Below are 24,915 nucleotides of genomic sequence, written 5' to 3' on the forward strand. Positions count from 1 at the left end.
GTCCGAAGTCACAGACTGCGCAGCGCTTGCTGCCGAAGCGGACAAGATCTTCACGGTTACACAGCAGTACTGCGCTGCCATGAAGCGCCCATCCCCCACAGACGCCGCCCCAGCTCCTCAACCCGCGGGGCTGTGCTTCTACCACACCCGTTTTGGCGCGAAAGCAAGATGTTGCCGCCCTCCCTGCAGCTTCTCGCCCAAAAAAACCCAGCAACTCTGCCAAAAGAGGATCGGGTCTAACGGGTGTCCCGCGGCTGCGATGGCAATTGGAAATTCAGGCAAGCTCCTGTTTATCACCGACTCCCTCTCCGGTCGGTGATTCCTATGCGACTCCGGGGCGCAGTGTAGCATCCTGCCCGTGTCAGCTCTTGATGTACAGGCTGGAAGGCACGGCCTCTCCCTTGAGGTGGCTAATGGCGGGGCTATTCGGACCTTCGGCAGATGGCGGGCCCAGGTGTGCTTCGGCGGCCAGCGGTTTTACTGGGAATTCGTTACGGCCAAGGTCTCTCAAGCCATCCTCGGTGCGGATTTCTTGTGCGCCAACAGCCTCCTGGTCGATGTAAGGAACCTACGGTTAATCAATGCGGCCACGTTTCACTCTATCCCTTGCCACCGCGGTAACGCCATGTCGCGCACCGTCTCCTGTGCTTTCCCGACTCCGGATGAGTTCACTCGCCTGCTAGGCGGATTCCCAGACCTGACCAGACCTACCTTCTCCTTTATGGCCATGAAACATGGTGTCGAACACCACATCGCCACTACTGGCCCCCCGGTCTACGCACGGGCCCGGCGCCTAGAACCTGGCAAGCTCGCAGCCGCGAAAGCGGAGTTCGCCACAATGGAACGGTTAGGGATTATTCGCCAGTCAAATAGTCCCTGGTCTTCGCCTCTCCACATTTTCCCGAAACCTGGCGGCGGATGGCGGCCATGCAGTGACTACCGACGCCTAAACGACGCCACTACTCCTGATCGGTACCCGATCCCTCATATCCAGGATTTCTCTGCCCATTTGGCGGGAAATACCATTTTTCCCAAAGTCGACCTTGTCCGTGGCTACCACCAGGTCCCAGTGCACCCGTAAGATGTCCAGAAAACTGCAGTCATCACCCCATTCGGCCATTTCAAATTCCTGCAGATGCCGTTTGGACTGAAGAATGCTGCCCAGGCTTTCCAGTGCCTGATGGACTCCGTACTCCGGGACCTCAAATTCATATTCGTCTACCTGGACGATATTCTCATCACCAGCCCTAACAAGGAGCAGCACATCGGTCACTTACGCACCCTTTTTCGGCGCCTCAGCCAACATGGCCTGATCATCAACCCGGCCAAGTGTCAGTTCGGCCTGCAACAAATTGATTTCCTGGGCATCGCATCACCTTGGAAGGAGCAGTTCCTTTGCAAACGAAGGTGGAGGCAGTATCCTCTTTCCCACGCCCACAGAATATTAAGGCCCTGCAAGAATTCCTCAGGATGGTAAACTTCTACCACCATTTCGTGCCTAAGGCAGCACTGCTCATGCAACGCCTCTACGAGGCCCTCAAGGGCAAGTCTGGCAAGGATCCGGTTAGCTGGACGGTCGACATGGACCGTGCTTTCGCTGACACCAAAGGCGCCTTGGCCAGCGCGACCATGCTGGCGCACCCACTGCCAGGAGCCACCATCGCCCTCACCACCGACGCGTCAGACTACGCCATTGGTGCAGTACAAGAATAGTGGGTAAACGGAATGTGGCAACCACTGGCGTTCTTCAGCCGTCAACTATGGCGGAACGAGCGAGCGTACAGTACCTTCGACCGGGAGTTGCTGGCTCTTTTTCTGGCCATCCGCCATTTCCGGTTCTTGTTGGAAGGACGTCCTTTCACCGCTTTTGTGGACCATAAGCCACTAACTTTCACCATGGCCAAGACCGCCGAACCGTGGTCAGCCCGACAACAACGACAGCTAACGTTTATATCTGAATTCACTACAGATATTCAGCACGTGGTCGGTAAAGACAACCTGGTGGCAGATTGCCTCTCCCGTGCGACCGTTCATGCGGTCCAGCTTGGCATCGACTATGCCCTCATGGCTGCAGAACAAGCCTCGAATCCAGAGGTGCAGGCTTACCGAACCAGCCCCTCTAGCCTCCAAGTGGCCGACATCAAATTCCATGCCGCAGGCACCATGCTACTTTGTGACGTCTCTGTAGGAGATCCTCGCCCTATCGTGCCGGTCGCCAGGCGCCGCAAAGTGTTTGACGCCATACACGGGTTGTCACACCCTGGAATGAAGGCCTCGAAAAGGCTGATGTCGTCCAAGTTCGTTTGGCGGGGCATGCATATGGATGTCCGCGACTGGGCCAACACCTGCGTGGTCTGCCAAAAGGCCAAGGTGCAGCGTCACATCAAAGCTCCATTGGCCACCTTCGCTGTTCCGGAGCGACAGTTCGTTCACGTGAATGTGGACCTGGTGGGGCCACTTCCAACTTCCCATGGGTTTACACATATCCTAACGATGGTAGACCGCACCACTAGATGGCCAGAGGCAGTTCCCTTGTCATCCACCACTTCGGCAGACGTAGCCAGGACGTTCATCTCCTCTTGGGTCGCCCTTTTTGGGGTACCTGCGGACATCTCTTCTGATCGTGGACCACAGTTTTCCTCTGAGCTCTGGAATGCAGTGGCTCAGGGGCTCGGCATCAAGCTACATCGCACCACAGCCTACCATCCACAGGCGAACGGCCTGTGCGAACGATTTCACAGGTCGCTCAAAGCCGCACTGCGGGCCAGCCTCCAAGGTGCTGGATGGGCGGATAGGCTGCCATGGGTCCTGTTGGGTCTTCGCACGGCACCCAAGGAAGATCTTTGCTCGTCCTCGGCAGAGCTCGTCTATGGCCAGCCACTACGCATACCAGGGGATTTCCTTCCGACTCCAACAGAACCATGGCCCGCATCCGACCAACTCATCAGCCACCAGGAGGCAGCCAGGTGTTTCGCACCTGTACCAACATCGCAGCACAGCTTTCAGAGCTCACACAACCCAGCAAAGCTGAAGAACGCCGAATATGTATTCATCCGCCACGACGCTCATCGGGATCCGCTCAAGGCCCCTTACATTGGTCCTTTCCGCGTGCTAGAGGCAGGAGACAAAAGCTTCTCGGTGGATATCGGGGGTAAACCGGACCACATTTCGGTGGACCGTTTGAAACCGGCACACTTGGACCTTGACCATCCTGTCGAGACCGCACAGCTGCCAAGACGTGGTCGACCGCCCACAGTTGCCGTGCCAGGACAAGCGCAGCCACCTGACAGCCCGCCCGCCGCCCAGCAGCTTCCACTTCAGGAGTACAGAAGTCGCTCTGATAGGCTTGTCAGGCCTCCTCACCGTTTGACTTTTTCCGTTAAAGACAATTCTGGGGGGACGCATGTGGCAGAGCCACTAAGGGACTCTGAACAACTGTACATAATTCCCTTTAACAATCTGTTAGCTACAGCCTGAACCTGTACCTTTGTATATACTGTTTGCATGTACAGAGCGCGGTCCCTTTAAGAGCGCGGGCAAACGCGATGACGTCATGCCGTTAATCACGTGATCCTCCAACGGCGGGAAAAACGTGATACGTCATGACGCCATCCACGGGACCACCCGGGCAGTCCTCGTGGAGCCTTCGAACTGTAAAGACCTGTATCCGTAGTTCTCTTGCATTTGTCTGTTAAACTCAGTTAGTTTTACATTAAACTTCTTTTGATTGATCGCCTGAGTCGACCTCAGTCTCTTGATAGGAATTAGACCATTCCTACATTATAATGAGGGAGATGCTCTGGCTGTCTAGCTGTATTGGTGTTGCATCACTCATTGGTGTTAACAAGTAGAATCTCTGACTCACTGGCATCAACAGTTAGCAATGACCTTTTCTGTCAACAAATGCAGATGAGATATAGTTGGTTTTGAAGCTCAAGTAGTGCGTTAAAAAAAAAATTGAACGAACATTAACCTGAAGAAAGACACAATCTCTCCATCAGTTTAATACCATGCAATTAGTACACTGTCATTTTTGAGTTCTCTTTTACACATACACCCTCCGTTTAAAGAAAAACTGAAAATGAACTTTGCTTCAGTAAGGCTCTTGAAATTCGACCAAATGTTTTACAAAATGATTTGAAGAAAATCTACTGAATAGAAACGAGTAGAAGTTAAATAAAATAATCCATCAGTACAGCTGACTGGATGGTACTGATGCATCCTGAGAAATTCGGTATACTGGACATACTCAGACTGCACATGCTCAGACAGCACAACTCAAATGCAGCTCACAGTGTCACAACTCTGGGAAAAAAGTTAACGTCCAAGCCTAGGCTTTCGGGAGAGGCTGAAGCTTTCAAATAAAAATGTCAATGAAGACATTGGCCCAGAAATTAGTGTCCCAACGCGCGAGTAAGCACTGTGTACTCACGCGTGGGACCGATGGAATTGCCGGTTTTCTGCATGCACAGCGCATGCGCGGGAAACCGGCATTTCCGATCCTCTGAACCAAGGGGTTCAGAGGTCGAATGCGTGCGCGCAGGAGTCTGTGCGTGCGCGTTGAACTTCCTTTTTTTTTCCAGGTTTGCCCGTGCGTGAAGGCCATCACTTTTTACACTTTAAAAAAGCAGACTTAAGGACGTAATTTTAAAAGGTAAGTGGTCTATTAATCAAAATTAGAATTTTTTTTCCACAGGTTTATTATTTTTAAAGACTTTACAGTAAGGTAAGTGTATTTTTAGCCCCGATTTTTTATAAAATTATTTTTTTCAAAAATTTAAATTATTGTTTAAAATAGTTATTTAAAGTTATTTATAGTTCATTTAAATAGTGTGATTTTTAAAAAAATTTATTTCAAGTTTAAGTACTGTTTTGGGCGCCCGGAGTTTTCATGAGTTTGCATGGAAATATTTCAGAAAGCATTTTGAGGAATTCGCATGGAAAAGCCAGCTGGTGACCTAATTATGCCAGGGTCAGAAATTTGCACTGGGGATTTCCATCACAAATGTGAAGATAGAATTTTATAATGGAAGAAGTTGCCACAAAAGTACAACAGGAAGTAAGGTTTTTGGACAAAAAGTGCATACAGATGCAAGATTTTTAATAAGTTATAGATATTTATATGTAAAAATATCTGGTTTGGGAATAGAGTGGAGTAGATGACACAAAGCTAGGTGAAATAGGGGGCGATTTTCATCTGTTTATACTATTCCGCCTGCGTTTATACTAGAAAACGAGGCAGCCAGTCATTGCAACTATGCACCCATTGACCACCTGAGGCCCACCCAACGGGATTTTCAGGTGGGCCCCAAAATCGGCAGTGAGTGCTCCCACCTAAAACAAACGGGAGCCTTATTAAAAAAGTTGGGGTCCTGTGCCTGTAGGATCCCAAGGCCATTTTTGTGCACCAATAGGTGGATCATGCATGGTGCACGCTCCACTTATTGGCACCAGCTGCTGAGAGGCCTAAATGATGATCCTTAGAGGGATGGTTGAAGGCCGCTCACAATACCGATTTTTGTGGGACCAGTAGGAGCATGATGTTTGCCAGCTATCCAGTGTCAAACACCCCAGATTGCTTCCCCCCTTCCCTCACCCTCTTCAGGGCTTGACTTCCAACTCAGCTTCATGGAGGGGCTGCCTGATTCTCTTCCCTCCGCGCTTCCCCACCCCTTATCCAGCACCAAGCTCACTGAGAATTGGTAGCTCACCTAAAATGATTAGATAAGGCTCGACCACTCGTTGTCCCCTCAAATGGGTGTAGCGTACACCCTGCCCTCCGCCCATTCGATAGGCACTCCAGTTGAAAATTGGCCCCATAGTGCATTGTGAACAGAGCACAAAATTAGAACAATGACAGGTGCAGTTTCATTGAACAGAGAGGGAAGTAGTACACTTTGGATGTAAGAAATGCAGAGTAGTATAATCTAAATCAGGATGTCCTTGAAATCAGGAACTCAAAGAGTGATCTTATGGAGATGTTTAAAATGACAAAATATTTAGAATAGAAAAGTGATGTACAATATAAAAGCAAGGAAATACAACAGCAATTATACTAAGCACTAATCCAGACCTTGTTTGGAATACTGTGCTCAATTTTGGAATCCCCAAATAATGACTGATATACTAGCCTTGGAGAATGTCCAGTAACAATTCACCAGAATGATACCCAGATGCAAGGAATTACTAGGTAAGCTTTAGTTGTAATGGGCCGGATATTCTGATGCCTACAGGTGTGTACGGGCAGAGAAGGGCCTCTGTGAGCGGATAGTTCCGCTTTCTGGAGAACCTCCACCCGCTGAAAACCCTTAGAAATCTTATGCCTGGTAAAAGCAAGCATAAGGCCTGCTTTTACCAGCGTAAGATTTAAAACAGGTTTTAAAACAATTCTCTCATTTATCATTTAAAAAGACTTTATTTTTAGCCCCGTAAAAAACATTAATTATTTTTTTCAAAAAATTTAATTTTTGTATAAAATATTTAAATTATTGTAATTGCAACTAATTTAAAAAATGTGATTTAAAAAAAATGTATTTAATGTTTTACAGTGTTTTTGGGGTGATCTCCATTGATATATTCGACAGGTCTATCTGTCAAGTGTATGAAGGGAGATTCCCTTCTTTGATTGGCTCCCCATGGCCCACGTGATCCCAGGGACGCTTGTGAACTGTGTGCACCTCTGGGATACGTGGGCCCTGCACATTTCGAGTTGGAGAGGCCCAGGAGTGGAAGTGCCCGTGTTGCGTTTGCAAAGATAATCCAGAGGCCGTATGCAGAGCTCAATTCATGTTGCTTTTAATGGCTGATCCAAAAACACCCTTCCAGGCAAAAGCAATCGAATACCTATATCCAATGTCAGACACAATACAACGATAACAGCACTATCAAACTCCATGCGCTCAGGCCAAGGCAATCGAGTACCTATCACCAATGTCAGACATAACAGCCCGGACCTCGGGAGCCCTCAGGTAAGTCAGTAGATTTTTTCCAGATCGGAGGCCTCCGCACGCGGGAAGCCTCCAATCAGAAATACGGCACATTCACTTTAACTGGTCAGCACTAATAATTGATTTCACAAACGCTGCTCCTGCTGCTTCTAAAATTTAAAGTGCAGATCAGAATCAGCATTCAGGAAATCAATTAATCTGATGCTCCTTATGCTGATTGATCGGTGTGCCCATTTAAAACTGAAAACGCCTCTGAGTCACTGGCAACATAACCATGTCACTGATCCCCAAAGGAAAAAGCTTCACAAAACTCCCACCCCTTTCATTGCGATCAGGAGCATAAAGCATGACCTGAATGAAATATTATAAATCATGAAGGGGTTACACAGACCAGTTAAGAAATAATTCTTCCATTTCAAAGAGAATTCCAGAACAAAGCGACACAACGGCCATTAATTTAATTCCTCTGAGGGGGGCGGGTTTGGAGGCGGGTCTGTGGCGAAAATCGGAGAAATTGGGGACAGGCTGCGAACCCGCCTCGATTTTCAAAAGTGTCGGGTCAGCCGCTCCCGAACTGACCTGACACCAAACAGCGGGACTGGTTGTTAAGGCAGTTAACATGTCGTTAACTGCCCGCTTAATCCTATTTTAAAGGGCTGATCATATTTTCATGCTTTTTTAAGATGCTGCCGGCCTTCATCAAAACACGCCTGGTGAATGGAGGTGTGTTCACCTCGGACCTGAATTGTTGCCAGCTGCTCGAGCAGCTTTAAAGCGGTCCTGCAATGTCTCATTCTTTCACATGCCACAACTTAGTGGCTTGAGGTTTGGGAGACATTTTGGTGCTCAACTAATCTTGTGAGGTTAGAGCCTGACATCCATCTGCTGTGTCAGCTCCTTGGAACACCCTCTGGCCACTTTGTCTGAACGCTCATAACATCCATTCCTTGACTGAGATATCTACCAGCGTTATGGGCTCCATTTATGTCCTCTCATCCTGGTCGTCATAATCGGAGGAGCAGCAGCTGCGTGGCTCAGCACAGATCTTCCTCAGAAGAAGAGGAGGAGGATGAGGAAGAAGAGGAGGAGGATGAGGAAGAAGAGGAGGAGGAGGAGGAGGAGGCGCACCTTGTGGGCCCTGTTGTGACCAATGCAGCATCCCTCCAGTTCACTGCTGCCCGTCAAGCAGAGGATGCACACTGCCATGCCACATTCGCATAAGCTTACTCATCAACCATAGGTGGTTACCATATGGCTCTCTAATTGTAGGCGACCTTCCTCCAACATCATACATAATCTCTGCTATAACCAGTTCTTTCCTATCACTTTCACCATCATCATTACAAATGCAAGTCACCCTGAGCCCTCAATGCATATTTGCCATTTCCCAGAACACATATGCCACACATTCAACTGTTTGCCATCACTTTTCTTTACTACATTGACAAAAGGATCACAATGCAAACTCTTAAGTAGAAGCAGAAAAATCATGACAAAACATCCAAGAGAGTCCCCTTGCGACTATATGTGCTTTATCTTCCTCGTATGTGTGCTTCTACGTGGTGCTTCCCCTGTGGCTTCAGCTTTTGTAGAGGCACCTTGCTGACTAGGATGCTGCACCTGCTTAGACGCCTTTGGCGGGTGTCCTCTGAGTTTGGGAGCCTGGGAGGGCTCTACAACAGTCTGATCTTCCTGCGGCTGTGCAGGGGCTGAAACGGCCATCTCAGTTGGCTCTGCAAAGTGGGTCTCTGAGCGAGGGCTCCACAGTGGCATGGTTGTGTGAACATTTGGAGAGGAGCCCACACTTCCTTGTAGCCTGCCATCATCATCTCTCTCATGGGTCAGCCGCACCTTAGTGCTGGCAAGTAGCTGGAGAGCACCACATCAGGGGGCCATGAGGACCCATATCTATACTGGCAGTCCTCATAACAAGGATGTCCATGAAGCTCTGGTCAATAGCTGCCCATCTCTCCTCCAGAGATGACCATCTATTTTGAATACTCATCATGTTTTTATTACTCTAGCGACTTATTTCCTCCATGGCGGTTGCCAGCCTTTCCATGGAGGTTGCCATCCTATCCATGGAGGTCGCCATCCTATCCATGGAGGTTGCCATCCTATCCATGGAGGTTGCCATCCTATCCATGGAGGTGCGTTCATGCGCCATTGCCTCCACCAAGGCAGTGCTGATGTTAGAGATGGACTCCTCCATTCTCTCCACACTTGCACTTACTCTGGAGGCAAACCCTTCCAGAGACTCCTGCACTTGTTCCTGGAGTTCCCGAACCGCTCTCTTTCTGGATGGCCCCAGAGGCACAGCGTCTGCAACTGAGCAGAGCTAGGAGATTCTTGCGACCTCTGACGAGGACTCTCCACTGCTGTTGCTGTCTCCACCATCTGCTGATGCTCACTTATGAGCTGTGATACACCAGGTGACAACACTACTCTAAGTCGCGAGGGCCCCGCCGAGGTGTGCGTATCTGCACTGGTGCTAGGTGCGCTGAGTCCTGGTGACGCTGCTCCCTCAGAGGCTGCAGGTTCCTCTGAGGAGTCATCCGGCTCTTCCTCCTGGACAGTGGGGAGGGGGGCGCTCGATGGTCCTGTGGGAGAGTAAAGGCATGAGTTAGACATCTGATTTTCAGGTAGCAGACACATCCTATTGTGCAGATGATACAAAGCGAATCTCTATGAACATTATATGCCATTGCAGTCAGTCATTAAATGTAAATGAGAGGGATGAAACTCTATTCTGTCACCAGCTTCGTCTAGTGCGCCCGTCTCTCCATCGCCCACTTCCAGATCCTCGCCACCTCCAATAATTTTGTGCGCAGCCTCCTCAGCACTTGTCAATGTCGCCAGGGATGGTGGGCCTCCTTCTGTCGACGTTCTCTCCCTCTTATTGTGGGCTATCTTTTCCTGCAAGGAGGGACACGTGTGGAGTTTCAACCACAGTGATGGAGTGAGTGTGAAGAATCCCAAACATAGAAGCTTAGAGGGAGACGAAGATGGAGTGAGGTGCCAAGAGGAAGCTACCTCCCTGTGTATTGTTAATTGTTGTCAATGCATAACAGTGAGAGCGAGTGTGAGGGGTGCATAGGTTGGATGGTGAAGTGATTCAGTACAGAGACAGAGATGGATAGGTAAGGGTGCAAGGGAAGTAAGGGTAAGCTGGGTTGTGAAGGAGCAAACTTACAAAGCAGAGTGCTGATGATAAGAGAAGGGAAGCAGATTGAAGGTAAGAGTGATGAGATACTCACTTTTGATGATCGTAGAAGAACATTAAAGCGTTTCCTGCACTGGATGCATGTGTGTGAACAAACAGACCTTGTGCTGACCTCCTCAGCAATGCGCAGCCAGGCTGCCTTGGTATGCTGAGGAGGCTTCCTCCGGCCATCCAGAGGGAAGAGAATCTCCCTGCGCCCTCTTACTGCCTCAACAAGGGCTAGGAGGGACATCTCTTTGAAGCGTGGAGCTGTCTTGCCTCTGGAAGCACTCATTCTTGCTCTCACACATGCACATACCAGCAGAATCAAGAACACAAAGGTTGGGGCTGAATGGGATCATTAAAAGCATCTGCAGTTATGACATCATCAGAGGTGAATAACAAACCCAATCACAGTCATTGGACCAGCCAACGCGTACCAATGAAGTTAACAAGGCAATTGAATAATTTTTTTTAAACCGCAGCTGATCCAGCCGGCAGCAGGTCCAGACCCCACGCACCACGCAACCCGACTCCAAGCCGCCTTGTGAAATAAAATTGCGGTCTATCTTAGGATTCGTGCTGGCCAGTTGAAAACCAATATGGAGAAAACTTCTGCTAAAAAAACAATTGAGAATGTAAAACACACGGCGATAAAAATTAATGATGTAAAGTCAAATGAGATGTTTAAAAGGAAATAGTATTTGGAGAAAAAACACAGCTTGCATGGCTAACAAAAATGGTGCAGCAGGTTCAATAGGTCAGTTTTGTTTCTATTTTTCTATGTACTCTAATTGCTTAGAATTTTTGCAGCATTTGTAAGGGAAATTTGAAGGTATTCTTAAATCTTTGTTTATAATTTCATCCATAAATTAGAAGCACGGATTATGATATTTAGAGGACTATTCAATTATTAGCCTTGTTCTGTGTGCAATAATATTGTAGGGGGTTGGTGTGCACAGTCAGCTTGCCCCTGACTGTTTTGAGTGGTTCGAATCGCTCCCACACCTCTGTGGTTCTGGACTCTGGACTTAGGTACAGGCTGTGATACAAATTGGAGTAGACAACTGGTTTGGTGCAAGAAAACTGTATTTTATTAAAGGCACAACAAAATTACAACACTGAAAATTACTGGAATAGTTACAGGCATACAAAAGTACACTTAATTAGGAATGGGGAACACACGGCACAACGAGGGAAAATCACATTAATAATCCCCCTACCCTTGTCCCACCCCCAATATCTAACTAAATTGTGCTATAAGGGGCCAGGGATTATGCTCACCAATAAGGGTTTCTTGACAGGTCGAATCCTGTCGACTAAGCCGGTTGCGGTTTTGGGTTTCGCTCTTTGTGTCCTTTGGGGCCTGCCGTCGCCATGTGGCCCCAGGGTGCGGTGGTGGATTTGTCTGAGTAAAATACCTTCTGTTCCCTGTTAGAGATAGGGAGTAAAGTCTTTGTTGGGTACTTTATCTTGTAGAGTGGAAAACTTCGGGTTTTGTTCTTCTGGTGGTGGTCTGGTCGTCGAGTTTTGTTGCGGTCTTCGGTGTCGGCTCAGTCGCGGTGGCCTAGATCATTACCTGTGCAGCGGTAATGATCTGAAGGTATGGTTTACCCAGCTCTTTGTTACCGCGGTGCTCGTGGTCGTTCCTCGTGTAAGGCTGCGGTTGCGGCCTAGTCGTCTTCAGTCGAGCCTGCCCCACCGTGCCTCCTCACCGCGATGTTCCGTGCTGCTTCTTTGAGTTTCGAGTAACCCTGGACCTGAGCGTGTGCCTGCTTGTCCCCAATGCTTCACCACACTGCCCTTCTCTGCTTGCTCGTCTGTCAGGTTACCGGTGGGCCTACAATTATACTCTTTCTGAGGTTTGTTATATGCGCACCAAATCAGGGTTAGTTCTTTGTCCGATTTTTGGCGGGCTCGTTAAAGTGATTATGGCCATTCACTTTAACTGGTTTTGGGGTGGTTGTCTCGTTGCTAAATGGCTTTAATATCTTGGGTGTTTGTTATTCATAATGTTAATCGGTGTCTTCCTGGCTTGGTAGCTACTTCGAACTGTAACCGATTATTTATGCAAAGGTTTGATGGGTTCAAGATTAAGTCTTTCCTGAGTTGATTTGTTCCAAAATGAAGAATTCGTATTCTGTATCATCTAGTTGTCTGGCTTCAAAATAACAAGTCTCCCACAGGCCCAGGCATGTCAGGTTTTTCAAAGCCTTTTTGAACTTGACCTGCTGTTTTGCAGGGTCCTGCTTTCAATCTTGCAGGTTTTTGCCACAAGGTCCAAAAGCCACTTTCTTTAGGGTACCCTTATTAATAACTTGTCCTTCAGGGTCCCTTTATTAATAACTTTGGGGAATGTGGGAATTTTGAGAACCTTACACTCCCCCCTGTTGATACTAAAACTCGCTTTAAGTATCATACTTACAAAGGTGAGCAAAATTCCCGACCCTCCATAGCCAATCTTCCCTGTAATTACCTATCTAAAATCCCGTGACACACACTTTTCCCATTCTTTAAGAATGTAGTGTACTTAAGCATACATAGGCAAAAATACAATTATTTACATACATCCAAGCATGGAGGGGACCAACACCCCTGCACCACTTGGTACACTTATATCTTTATTGAAAATAACACGTCAAAGTTTTATTGAAATAGCAAAACACACAAAACAACAATCTTTATTCAGAAATATAAAATAAAAGATTCAAACAGGTGTATCTCCCTCCACCTTAACATAATGCTCCTTCCAAGTCCTTTGGTTTCGGAATTCTAGTATTTTGCCTTTTCCCTTACACTGAGTGCACAACAGATACAATACTATTCCCAGCTGGCAAACCACGAGGATGTGGGAAGCCATTCTAATCAATGAAGGGACCTCTATGTTTTCAAAAATGTCCCACCAGGGTGGAACTACAATGTCCAATATTTTGGCCCCTATCTCTACTGTCTTCTGCTCTAACATGTAGAAATGTTTTTGTGAGACGATTACTGCTTTCAGTATCTTGGTAAGATGTTCTGGGAGAGGGGGGATTTCGTAGCCGAAATGTGCTACATATTTTTGCAGGTTGGTGAAATTTTCTGTTAGTGAGGTGAACAGTGGAGGGTTCAGGAATGGGGACAATCCGTTCCTGGGCCACTTGAACTTCTGCCTTGGGTTTAAAGCAGAAACTGCTGTCACTTACCGGACACCAGCTATGTTGTCCATGCTGGTAGTGGGGTGCACCTGTGGTGACACAATATGTCCCACCTCCTATATATGCTACCTGTGGGGGAACATGGTCTTGTGCCATTACCTCCACGGTACAGTTTATAGGTCTTGTGCCAGCAGCTTTAAACCTGCGCTGTGGTTTTGAATAGGCGTTCAAGTGCTGGGGACACAGTATTATGTGTGCTCCCCGGCTCCGGCACCCCGAGAGGTCAGTACCTGTCATAGCGTGCTCCCATTTTATGACATAAGGTGGGACCGCTGTGAAACGGATGTGTGCACCCCCTTGAATGACTCCAATGTTCTCTACCCTGTATACCAGCGCAGATCAGGATGTCCCACCCATGACCGGCATCCTTACTACTATCCCCATGATAGTGTGGTTAGAGCGCCCACAATCTACTGAGACAGGGTAGGCCTCAGAAGCTAGCTGGAGTTGACACGGGCTTAATGCATTCTCAAATGGGTGGAGGGCTGCGAGGTGCTTGTTGCTGATCCAGGAGGGGACTAAACCCTGTTTTAAATCCTCCAGGTTACTGCGTCCCTCGCCCAGCAACCATACCCCATACAGTACGCACACCTCGTTCTGTGCAGCCTGATCTGAAGCATTCCTGTCCTCTCTTAAGAGGGCATTTACAGTCTTTGCGTGCTTCTCCAGCTCAGCAATAATCTCTTTTAAATGGACCGTCATAGCCTGGTCCTCGTGTAACTCTGAGCCTACTACTGTATTTTCATCCATTAAGATTTTTCGCAACTGTGTTTTCAAACCGTTTATCTGTGTCTGCAATTCTATGTCATCCAGGCTGTTATAACAGAGGATCCTGTGTTAAACACTGTGAAAACATCATTCCAGGTTCCCCTTCTTTGTCTCCCCGCATTACCAAAATACTCAGTGTGTGTAGTGTACAGTTCGGTTTTGTCTACGTCGGCAAAATTGAACTTGTAGAATTTCCTAAACATTTCTCTCAACAGGGCCTGGTATAGCTGTTCTGTCTCTGTGGGGCACCACATAGGTATGTGTACCTCGGTAAGGTTTAAAATCACGGAAGCTACCGTGTAGTGTATCCCCTGGTATAGCACCTTTTTGGTCGGCACTAGTACCAGCCCATTCCCTGGTCCCTTGGTGGTGGCAGGGCACCCCTCTCTGTGCGTCCTTGCTGCCTGGGTCGTGGGCAGGGGCTTTCGGGTGCGTGCCACTAGTTCAGTGGCTTTAACTGGGGCTGGGGAGCGTGGGACTATGCAAGTGTGTAGGTGGGAATCCCATTCCACACCCTCCCCCTTATCCTGCCATGATGCGGAGAAGATGATGGATATGCCTGTGGGGCAGGCCCTTGCGACTCCCACATGCAGACAAAAATTCCTTGTTCCGACTCCCACCACTTATCCCAGCACACTCTAGTCCCCCCTCGGGTCCCTGTGACCCCAGTCCCCAGTCGTACCCAGTCAGCTGTACGGTCCCTCATGTCTTTGCTCAGCTTTCTGAGCCACCACCACCTTCCCAGGGGTATCTGTCCTCTGCAAGTCAGGCACATGCGTTTCCCCTCAGTGACCCCAACCCGTGTGGCCACCACCTGTATGCTGGGGCAGGGGAGGGAGGCCTCCCCGTAGGTGAACCCAGTCTGCCTGGAGTACCGGGTGGAGTTAGATCCCAGCCACCCTGGCCATCTTCCCTCATGGGAATAGATAGCGAGCTCCTCCACGCCTCGTTTGCCGCCCCAGCAGTCACAACTGGTGCACTCTCTCATGAGTACCCATAAATGTGGGAGTCCTCCACGTCACCTCGCTTCCCCATGCTCATTCCTATCAGGGCAAGTAGGAGTATGCTCCCCTTCATTTCGAAATCCCTTCTGTAAGGAGACACAAGAGCATATAACCAGGTACTGAGAAGATTCTCTGGCTTGGGTAAAGCATAGCCGAGTCTTGCGACCTCGACTCAATACAAACATTCTTAAAACAATATCTTTTAAACTACCAATCACCTTATTTAAATTAAACTAAAACACCCAAACTTAACATAAACTAAAATTACATTGTAGAAGCTATGTACATCCACCGCCTGTCTCCAGGCGGCCAGGCTAATCCCTGTTCAGATTGGAGCACGCTATTCCCTTCGGTGTGGCTGCTCTGTCCTGTTCCTTTGGTCCCTCACAACCTGCGGCTGCTGGCTGGGAACCTCTGTCCTCAGACCGATCCCTGACTTGAGAGGCTGCCCGTTTAAACTGGGGAGCTGGTGACCACGGTTTCTTTGGTCGTGGCGTTCATGGGGACCTTCTAGGGACTTTGGCTGGTGGGGGTTTTCTGGCTGGTGGTTTTTTAACACGAGCCACTGCCCCCTCCTGTGCGGTCTGTGAACTTTCCACTGCCGCTGGCTGGGGATTTTCATCCTCAGGCGTTACCTGAGGATGAAGGAATCATTGTAATACAGAGAAATGATATTGGGTCAAAAGATCAGGACAATGAAACAGTTTGGGTGGAGGTAAGGAATAATAAGGGGAAAAAAACACTAGTGGGCGTAGTCTATAGGCCTCCGAACTGTGGCAACTCTGTTGGACGGAGTATCAATCAGGAAATAGTTGAGGCTTATAATAAGGGAACATCTATAATTATGGGGGATTTTAAATATCATATTAATTGGACAAATCAAATTGGGCAGGGCTGCCTTGAGGATGAGTTCATTGAGTGTATTAGGGATGGGTTACTTGAGCAGTATGTAACTGAACCGACCAGGGGGCAGGCAACCTTAGATCTGGTCCTGTGTAACGAGACAGGATTAATTAAAAATGTCCTAATAAAGGATCCCCTTGGAATGAGTGACCATAACATGGTTGAATTCCATATTCAATTAGAGGGTGAGAAGGTTGGATCTCAAACAAGCGTGCTAAGCTTGAATAAAGGAGACTATGAAGGTATGAGAGCGGAATTGAGTAGAGTGGATTGGGAAAATAGATTAAAGGGTAAGACGATACATGATCAGTGGTGTACATTTAAGGAGTTATTTTACAACTTCCAAAAAATATATATTCCACTGAGAAGAAAAGGGTGTAAAAGAAAAGACAGCCATCCGTGGCTAAGTAAAGAAATTAAGGATAGTATTCGACTAAAAACAAGGGCATATAAGGTAGCCAAATCTAGTGGGAGGATAGAGGATTGGGAAAACTTTAAAAGACAGCAAAAAATAACAAAAAGATTGATTAAGAAAGGGAAGATAGATTCTGAAAGTAAATTAGCAAAAAATATAAAAACAGATAGTAAGAGTTTTTATAGTTATATAAAAAGAAAAAGGGTGGCGAAAGTAAATGTTGGTCCCTTAGAGGATGAGACCGGGACATTAATGGTGGGAAATATGGAGATGGCAAAAACACTGAATGAATATTTTACATCAGTCTTTACAGTAGAAGACACTAAGAATATCCCAACACTGGACAAACAGGGGGCTAAAGGGGGAGAGGAGCTAAACACGATCAAAATCACTAAGGAAGTGGTACTCGGTAAAATAATGGGACTCAAGGCGGATAAATCACCTGGACCTGATGGCTTACATCCTAGGGTCTTGAGGGAAGTGGCGGTAGGGATTGTGGATGCATTGGTAATAATTTTCCAAAACTCCCTGGACTCGGCAATGGTCCCGGCAGACTGGAAAACTGCTAATGTAACACCCTTATTTAAAAAGGGCAGTAGACAGAAGGCTGGAAACTATAGACCGGTTAGCCTAACATCTGTGGTAGGTAAAATTTTGGAGTCCATTATTAAGGAGACAGTAGCAGGACATTTGGATAATCATAATTTAATAGGACAAAGTCAGCATGGTTTTATGAAGGGGAAGTCATGTTTGACAAATTTGCTGGAGTTCTTTGAGGAAGTAACATATAGGGTGGATAAAGGGGAACCAGTGGACGTAGTGTATTTAGACTTCCAAAAGGCATTTGACAAGGTGCCACACAAAAGATTATTGCTTAAGATAAAAAATCACGGGATTGGGGGTAATATTCTGGCATGGATAGAGGATTGGCTATCTAACAGAAGGCAGAGAGTTGGGATAAATGGTTCATTCTCAGACTGGCAATCAGTAACTAGTGGTGTTCCGCAGGGGTCAGTGCTGGGTCCCCAACTCTTTACAATCTATATTAACGATTTGGAGGAGGGGACCGAGTGTAACATATCAAAGTTTGCAGATGATACTAAGATGGGGGGGAAAGTAGTGAGTGAGGAGGACATAAAAACCTTCAAGGGGACATAGACAGGCTAAGTAAGTGGGCAGAGATTTGGCAGGTGGAATACAATACTGGAAAGTGTGATGTTATGCACTTTGGCAGGAAAAATCATAGAGCAAGTTATTATCTTAATGGCAAGAAACTGGAAAGTACTGAAGTACAAAGGGATCTGGGGGTCCTGGTGCACGAAACTCAAAAGGTTAGTATGCAGGTGCAGCAAGTGATTAAGAAGGCCAATGGAATGTTGGCTTTCATTGCTAGGGGGATAGAATATAAAAATAGGGAGGTATTGCTTCAGTTGTACAAGGTATTGGTGAGACCGCACCTGGAATACTGCGTACAGTTTTGGTGTCCATACTTAAGAAAGGACATACTTGCTCTCGAGTCAGTACAAAGAAGGTTCACTCAGTTAATCCCGGGGATGAGGGGATGAACATATGAGGAGAGGTTGAGTAGATTGGGACTCTACTCATTGGAGTTCAGAAGAATGAGAGGCGATCTTATTGAAACATATAAGATTGTGAAGGGGTTGGATCGGGTGGATGCAGGGAAGATGTTCCCGATGATGGGTGAAACTAGAACTAGGGGGCATAGTCTTAGAATAAGGGGCTGCTCTTTCAAAACTGAGATGAGGAGGAACTACTTCACTCAGAGGGTGGTAGGTCCATGGAATATGCTGCCCCAAAAAACTGTAGAAGCTACATCATTACATAAATTTAAAACAGAAATAGACAGTTTCCTAGAAGTAAAGGGAATTAAGGGTTACGGGGAGCGGGCAGGAATTTGGACATGAGTCTAGGTTCAGATCGGACATGGCCCTGTGGGTAGCGGAGCGGGCCCAGGGACTGTGTAGCCTGATCCTGCTCCTATTTCGTGTGTCTAATTCTGTTAGATGCAGGAGATGGTTCTGTGATAGTGGATTGGCAGTTAGGATCAGATCAGCCATGATCTTATTGAATGGCAGAGCAGGCTCGAGGGGCCGATTGGCCTACTCCTGCTCCTATTTCTTATGTTCTTATGTTCTTATGTACCTCTCCTAAACCTGCGCTAGGGGCAGGTAACTCTTCGCAGCCTGGTGCTGCAGGCTGAGGGTGCTCGCCTTCAGGTCCCACCTCGCATAAATCTGGGTCAGGGGCAGGGTCTTCTCCCTCACATCCCACCTCATCTAAATCCCAGAGGAGTGGGGGAGTGTCCCAAACGGTGGGAGGGATGGCCCCTCCCTTAAAACAGGCCACAGCACCTGCCTGTGCAGTCTGTGAGTTTGCTCCTGCTGCAGACTGAGGATTTCTATCCTCAGACCTTGCCTTAACCGGCTGTTCCCTTCTCTCGGGCTTAAACAATTTGCATTGATTAATGTAACTAGCAGCCTGCCAGTAACCCTGTTTTAAAGTTTCATCCGCTGGCCCGAACGGGCCTTCTATGGACTCCCCATTCTTTCTCTTTACCGGGACGGCCTTAAAGACGGGATCTTGGGCTTGGACCTGCTTTAAGTCCGGGGCCAAAGCTACCCCTTGCGTGCCTCCCTTGACCCGGATTGCGGCTACCGGGCCTGCTCTACAGGGATCCCAGAACTCTCCTTCCCTGGCCCCCTGCTTGGCCACCTTGTCGGTCTTTTGGTTACCCTCCCACGTGGTATGGAGGGATCCTAAATCTATGACCAAAGGTTTGGACCTTTCCCTAGCCTGCTCGTTCCCTGTGAATCCCATTAGGCTAAATGGGACCTTGTTAGACCTGGGTGAATTGGTCGGGTCTTCCGAATGGACCACCGTGCTGGAAGCTCCAGTGTCCACAAAATATCTCCCCTGCACCGTCTCCACCCCCATCTTAACATAGGGCCTGCTCCCCTCGGCGTTTTCAAGGGGACACAGGTCAACAGGCTACGCTGGTTTTAGTCAGGGCTGTGGGTTGGATGGGGCTGATGGGGTCAGAGCACCAGTAGTGGCTGCTACCCTCCCTGGGCCAGTCAATAGGGTCCTCATTGCATCCAGAAATGACTCGACCATGGCGGGAGGGATTCCTAACTCTGTCTTTTGGGCTGGGGCTGAGGAATTCTTTCCCTTGTTATCCTTCCAAGGGTTTTTGCACTCCTTCCTCCAGTGTCCATCCTTCCCACACCCGTAACAGTTAAGCTTCGTGCTGGAAGGGTTATTCCCTTCCTGGTGCCACTCCTTCCTACCCTGTCCGGGTTTTACTTCATGCACCTTCCCCTTAGGTGAATGTGCATCGGTTCCCCTACCATTCTTGTAAGCTAGGATCAATTGTCTGATCACCATCAGTTCGGTAGTTAGGGGATTCTTAGGGTTGAACCAGACTTCCGCCTTAGCCCTGACCTGTGGCAAGCTATTTGCCACCAGGCAACGGAGCCAGTGGGCCAGCTGATCCTGGTCCAGGTTAGCCCGGTCAGGTGCCCCGGTGCAAGCGCTCCTGTACACCAGCCACAACCTGTCTGCGAAAGACTGCGGGGTTTCCCCTGCGAGCTGCACTGTCTTCTCCACTAGGGAGAAAGGACTTCCCTCATTCATCCCCATGGCCTCAAGAACTTCCTCCTTGAGCTCCCCATACTCGCACTGTCCCTTCTTACACTGGTCAGAGAGGGACTGGAGGAGCTTACCCCCCAGGGAAAACAGCAGCATTTTGGCCTGTTCGGCATCATCGCACTCGTTGATGCTGGCTGCCTGTTCCACTTCCCTGAAGTGGACCGAGGGGTCCCCTTTTTCTGTGAGCTTTGGTATATGGCTTACCATGACCCTAAGCTGTTGGGTGCCATAGGGAACTGTGAACTGGTTTTGGAGGGGACCCTCCTCCATGTCATTAGTGGGTGGGCCAAACCTCCGCTGCCGGGCCGGGCACATCGGCCCCGGTCCCAGCCTCTCTTGCGGGGATTTTTCCACCTCCGCTTCTACCCCTAACTCCACCCCCCCTTGTTGCCAGACCTCGCTGAAACCTGGCGCTACGGGTGGTGGACGTGGGTCCTCCTGCTCCGCAACCGGGTCGTCCCTTGGCACTGCCTGTGATGTCTGAACCGTTCTCCCCTCGTTCCCTGCAAAGTCGACCTGGGCTGCCTTCGGGCTTATGAGGCACACCATACGCTTTGCCTTCCTTAGAGCAAGGCTCAGATTCTCTTTCTGTTCCTTGCAGGGGCCGTGATCTGCATCTTCAAACCCCTGTGCGCTCGCTATCTTGTATGCTGTCTTTATGTCTTTTACTTTCTCCTCCTGCTCCCTTAGTTGTTTTGCTAGGCGGGCATTCTTTTCCCGCAACCTCAGCTCATTGCTCTTGGCCTCGGTGACCTGACACTGTAGATATTCCAGCCTGGCCTTATGCTCCCCCATTAACTGTACCCTTTCCTGGTTCAGAGCCTGCAATGCTACCAGTAACTTCTCCACTGCTAGTGTCCTGTCTTGGACTTCCAGGGCTGACTCCTGTATCTCGGCTGCCTGTGCTTCAACGAGCCTGTCCAAAAGCTGGATCTGTTTCTTGAAGCACATCAGCCAGATTACCTTTTCTATGGATTTCTTATGATCCTTCCCTTCTGTCCACTTGGCTGTGGCATCTACCGGATGCCCAGCCTTTAACAGATTAGTGATCCACTTCTTAGTGATATTCACCTTACTGAACACATAATTAGAAATCCTCTCTTCCATTACAGTTTGCTCTTCCGAATCAGTGTCTACTGCATCGCACCCCTGTTGCTGGAGTCCTGCCGCGGTCGCCATTTCTATAGGGGGTTGGTGTGCACAGTCAGCTTGCCCCTGACTGTTTTGAGCAGTTCGAATCGCTCCCACACCCCTGTAGTTCTAGACTCCAGACTTAGGTACAGGCTGCGATACAAATTGGAGTAGACAACTGGTTTGGTGCAAGAAAACTGTATTTTATTAAAGGCACAATAAAATTACAACACTGAAAATTACTGGAATAGTTACAGGCATACAAAAGTACACTTAATTAGGAATGGGGAACACATGGCACAATGAGGGAAAATCACATTAATAATCCCCCTACCCTTGTCCCACCCCCAATATCTAACTAAATTGTGCTATAAGGGGCCAGGGATTATGCTCACCAATAAGGGTTTCTTGACAGGTTGAATCCTGTCGATTAAGTTGGTTGCGGTTTTGGGTTTCGCTCTTTGTATCCTTTGGGGCCTGCCGTCGCCACGGGGTCCCAGGGTGCGGTGGTGGATTTGTCTGAGTAAAATACCTTATTTTCTTGTTGGGTACTTTATCTTGTAGAGTGGAAAACTTCAGGTTTTGTTCTTCTGGTGGTGGTCTGGTTGTCGCATTTTGTTGCGGTTGGGGTTCGGTTGGCGGTCTTCGGTGTCGGCTCGGTCGCGGTGGCCTAGATCATTACCTGTGCAGTGGTAATGATCTGAAGGTATGGTTTACCTGGCCCTTTGTTACCACGGTGCTCGTGGTCGTTCCTCGTGTAAGGCTGCGGTTGCGGCCTAATCATCTTCGGTCGAGCCTGCCCCACCGTGCCTCCTCGCCGCGATGTTCCGTGCTGCTTCTTTGAGTTTTGAGTAACCCTGGACCTGAGCGTGTGCCTGCTTGTCCCCAACGCTTCACCACACTGCCCTTCTCTGCTTGCTCGTCTGTCAGGTTACCGGTGGGCCTACAATTATACTCTTTCTGAGGTTTGTTATATGCGCACCAAATCAGGGTTAGTTCTTTGTCTGATTTTTGGCGGGCTCGTTAAAGTGATTATGGCCATTCACTTTAACTGGTTTTGGGGTGGTTGTCTCATTGCTAAATGGCTTTAATATCTTGGGTGTTTGTTATTCATAATGTTAATCGGTGTCTTCCTGGCTTGGTAGCTACTTCGAACTGTAACCGATTATTTATGCAAAGGTTTGATGGGTTCAAGATTAAGTCTTTCCTGAGTTGATTTGTTCCAAAATGAAGAATTCGTATTCTGTATCATCTAGTTGTCTGGCTTCAAAATAACAAGTCTCCCACAGGCCCAGGCATGTCAGGTTTTTCAAAGCCTTTTTGAACTTGACCTGTTGTTTTGCAGGGTCCTGCTTTCAATCTTGCAGGTTTTTGCCACAAGGTCCAAAAGCCACTTTCTTTAGGGTACCCTTATTAATAACTTGTCCTTCAGGGTCCCTTTATTAGTAACGTTGGGGAATGTGGGAATTTTGAGAACCCTACACTATTAGCAGTGAAAAGTATTCTGTTTGATAGTGTTAATTTATCTCTCTCAGAAAACAGATGCATCCTACCAAACATCGCTGCAGATTTCTCTCATTCATTGCGGTCATTCAGGCTCAGGGAACAAGTAAGTTACCGGTGCAGAACTGACTGGATACGTCGCACATCAACCTGTACGGCAAATGACTGGTCACCCCCTATAAAATGTTTAGGTATGAGTTCTTTTTTTTTAATCTAATGGAAACCATAAAATGAAAACAACTGTTAATTCATTTTATTTATATTCTAAACAATACTTTGGTAATGTTTCACTTAATTGGAGAGAAAATCTTAGTTAGGTTATTAATGTAAAACTGCTCAACTTTTCTTCGAATAATGGGGATAATTAACACATTGTTGTGAATAAGGTTATGCATAATCACATCATAGAATAATCCTAATAATAAAAAACCTCTTCAAATGGACATATGTGGAAAAATACACACTGTTGAATTATAATAAAATGTACAGTCTCAGCATTCGGATTGTTGTCCCTGGTTGCTGCTATAACAGGAGTCATTTATCTCCTGGGGGTGGTGGGGGAAAAAGATTTCTTCTGGGCAAAGTGCATAACAAAATCATAAACCTGATTAAAAAGAACACAGTTATGATTATGTTAAACACAGCACAGAAAGGAAACCTTCTCCATAGTTTTCAAACGTAGCAAAATGACACCATGCATGGACAGGGCATTAACTACAAAAAGTGTCAACTGGAGACAGGAGGGAAGTTTGAAGGCAGAAGCAGCGATTAGAGAGAAGAGAGGTTTTGGATGAATGGGGATCTCAAATATAAATGAGGACGGATCGGCAAATGGACAAAGGGTGAAAATTGGAAATGTGGAGAACGCCACAAAGGAAATAGCATCACAAACCCAGCTTCAAACATCAGGTCCCATTCACTGGACTCCCTATCTGCTCCAGCATGGGGCCCGACTGTGCTCCCTGTTGATCCAGCTTTAAGCCAGAGCCCTACCTTGGCATTACAGCCTCTGGGCACATTCCTTGCCCACACTATCCATTCCTCCAAGCTCCAGGCTCCAGCTCCTAACCAGGTCAATTACTCCAATTTCTCTCTTCCCATCCCTCGCATTTAGCAGTGATTCACAAACATGTCAGAATTGTTCAGGAACAGAACTTCCGATTCTGTTACTTTCTCATTGTAATAGACCAACCCGCCCACCCGACCCATCCACTCCACACAATGCAACCTGACCCAAGACCAACCGGTCCACCCGACCCAGCCACTCCACACAATGCAACCTGACCCGAGATCAACCCGCCGACCCAACCCATCCACTCCACACAATGCAGCCTGACCCGAGACCAACCCCCCCACCCGACCCATCCACTCCACACAATGCAGCCTGATCCGAGACCAGCACACCCACCCGACCCATCCACTCCACACAATGCAACCAGACCCGAGATCAACCCGCCGACCCAACCCATCCACTCCACACAATGCAGCCTGACCCGAGACCAACCCCCCCACCCGACCCATCCACTCCACACAATGCAGCCTGATCCGAGACCAGCACACCCACCCGACCCATCCACTCCACACAATGCAACCTGACCCGAGACCAACCCACCCGACCTATCCACTCCACACGATGCAACCTGACCCGAGACCAACCCACCCGACCTATCCACTCCACACGATGCAACCTGACCCGAGACCAACCCACCCGACCTATCCACTCCACACGATGCAACCTGACCCGAGACCAACCCGCCCACCGGACCCAGCCACTCCACACAATGCAACCTCACCCGAGACCAACCCACCCGACCTATCCACTCCACACGATGCAACCTGACCCGAGACCAACCCACCCGACTTATCCACTCCACACGATGCAACCTGACCCGAGACCAACCCACCCGACCTATCCACTCCACACAATGCAACCTGACCCGAGACCAACCCACCCGACCTATCCACTCCACACGATGCAACCTGACCCGAGACCAACCCGCCCACCGGACCCAGCCACTCCACACAATGCAACCTCACCCGAGACCAACCCACCCACCCGACCCATCCACTCCACACAATGCAACCTGACCCAAGACCAACCCACCCACCCAACCCATCCACTCCACACAATGCAACCTGACCCGAGACCAACCCACCCAACCCATCCACTCCACAC

The 24,915-nt window shown here is 48.4% G+C and overlaps 1 protein-coding gene across 1 annotated transcript in view; it reads left to right on the forward strand.

The window, feature by feature from the left end:
- Positions 1-24,915, forward strand: part of LOC147121874 (complement factor H-like) — a 283,063-nt gene that overhangs the window by 96,877 nt on the left and 161,271 nt on the right. Inside the window, exon 8 of the mRNA XM_085982391.1 lies at positions 22,772-22,930. Coding sequence (XP_085838517.1) covers positions 22,772-22,930 — 159 coding nt within the window. The remainder of the gene's footprint in view (positions 1-22,771; positions 22,931-24,915) is intronic.

This window comes from Somniosus microcephalus, chromosome 3 (assembly GCF_052327205.1).
Source record: "Somniosus microcephalus isolate GS21.2 chromosome 3, FLI_Smic_1.0, whole genome shotgun sequence".
In the NCBI taxonomy this organism is placed as follows: Eukaryota; Metazoa; Chordata; class Chondrichthyes; order Squaliformes; family Somniosidae; genus Somniosus; species Somniosus microcephalus.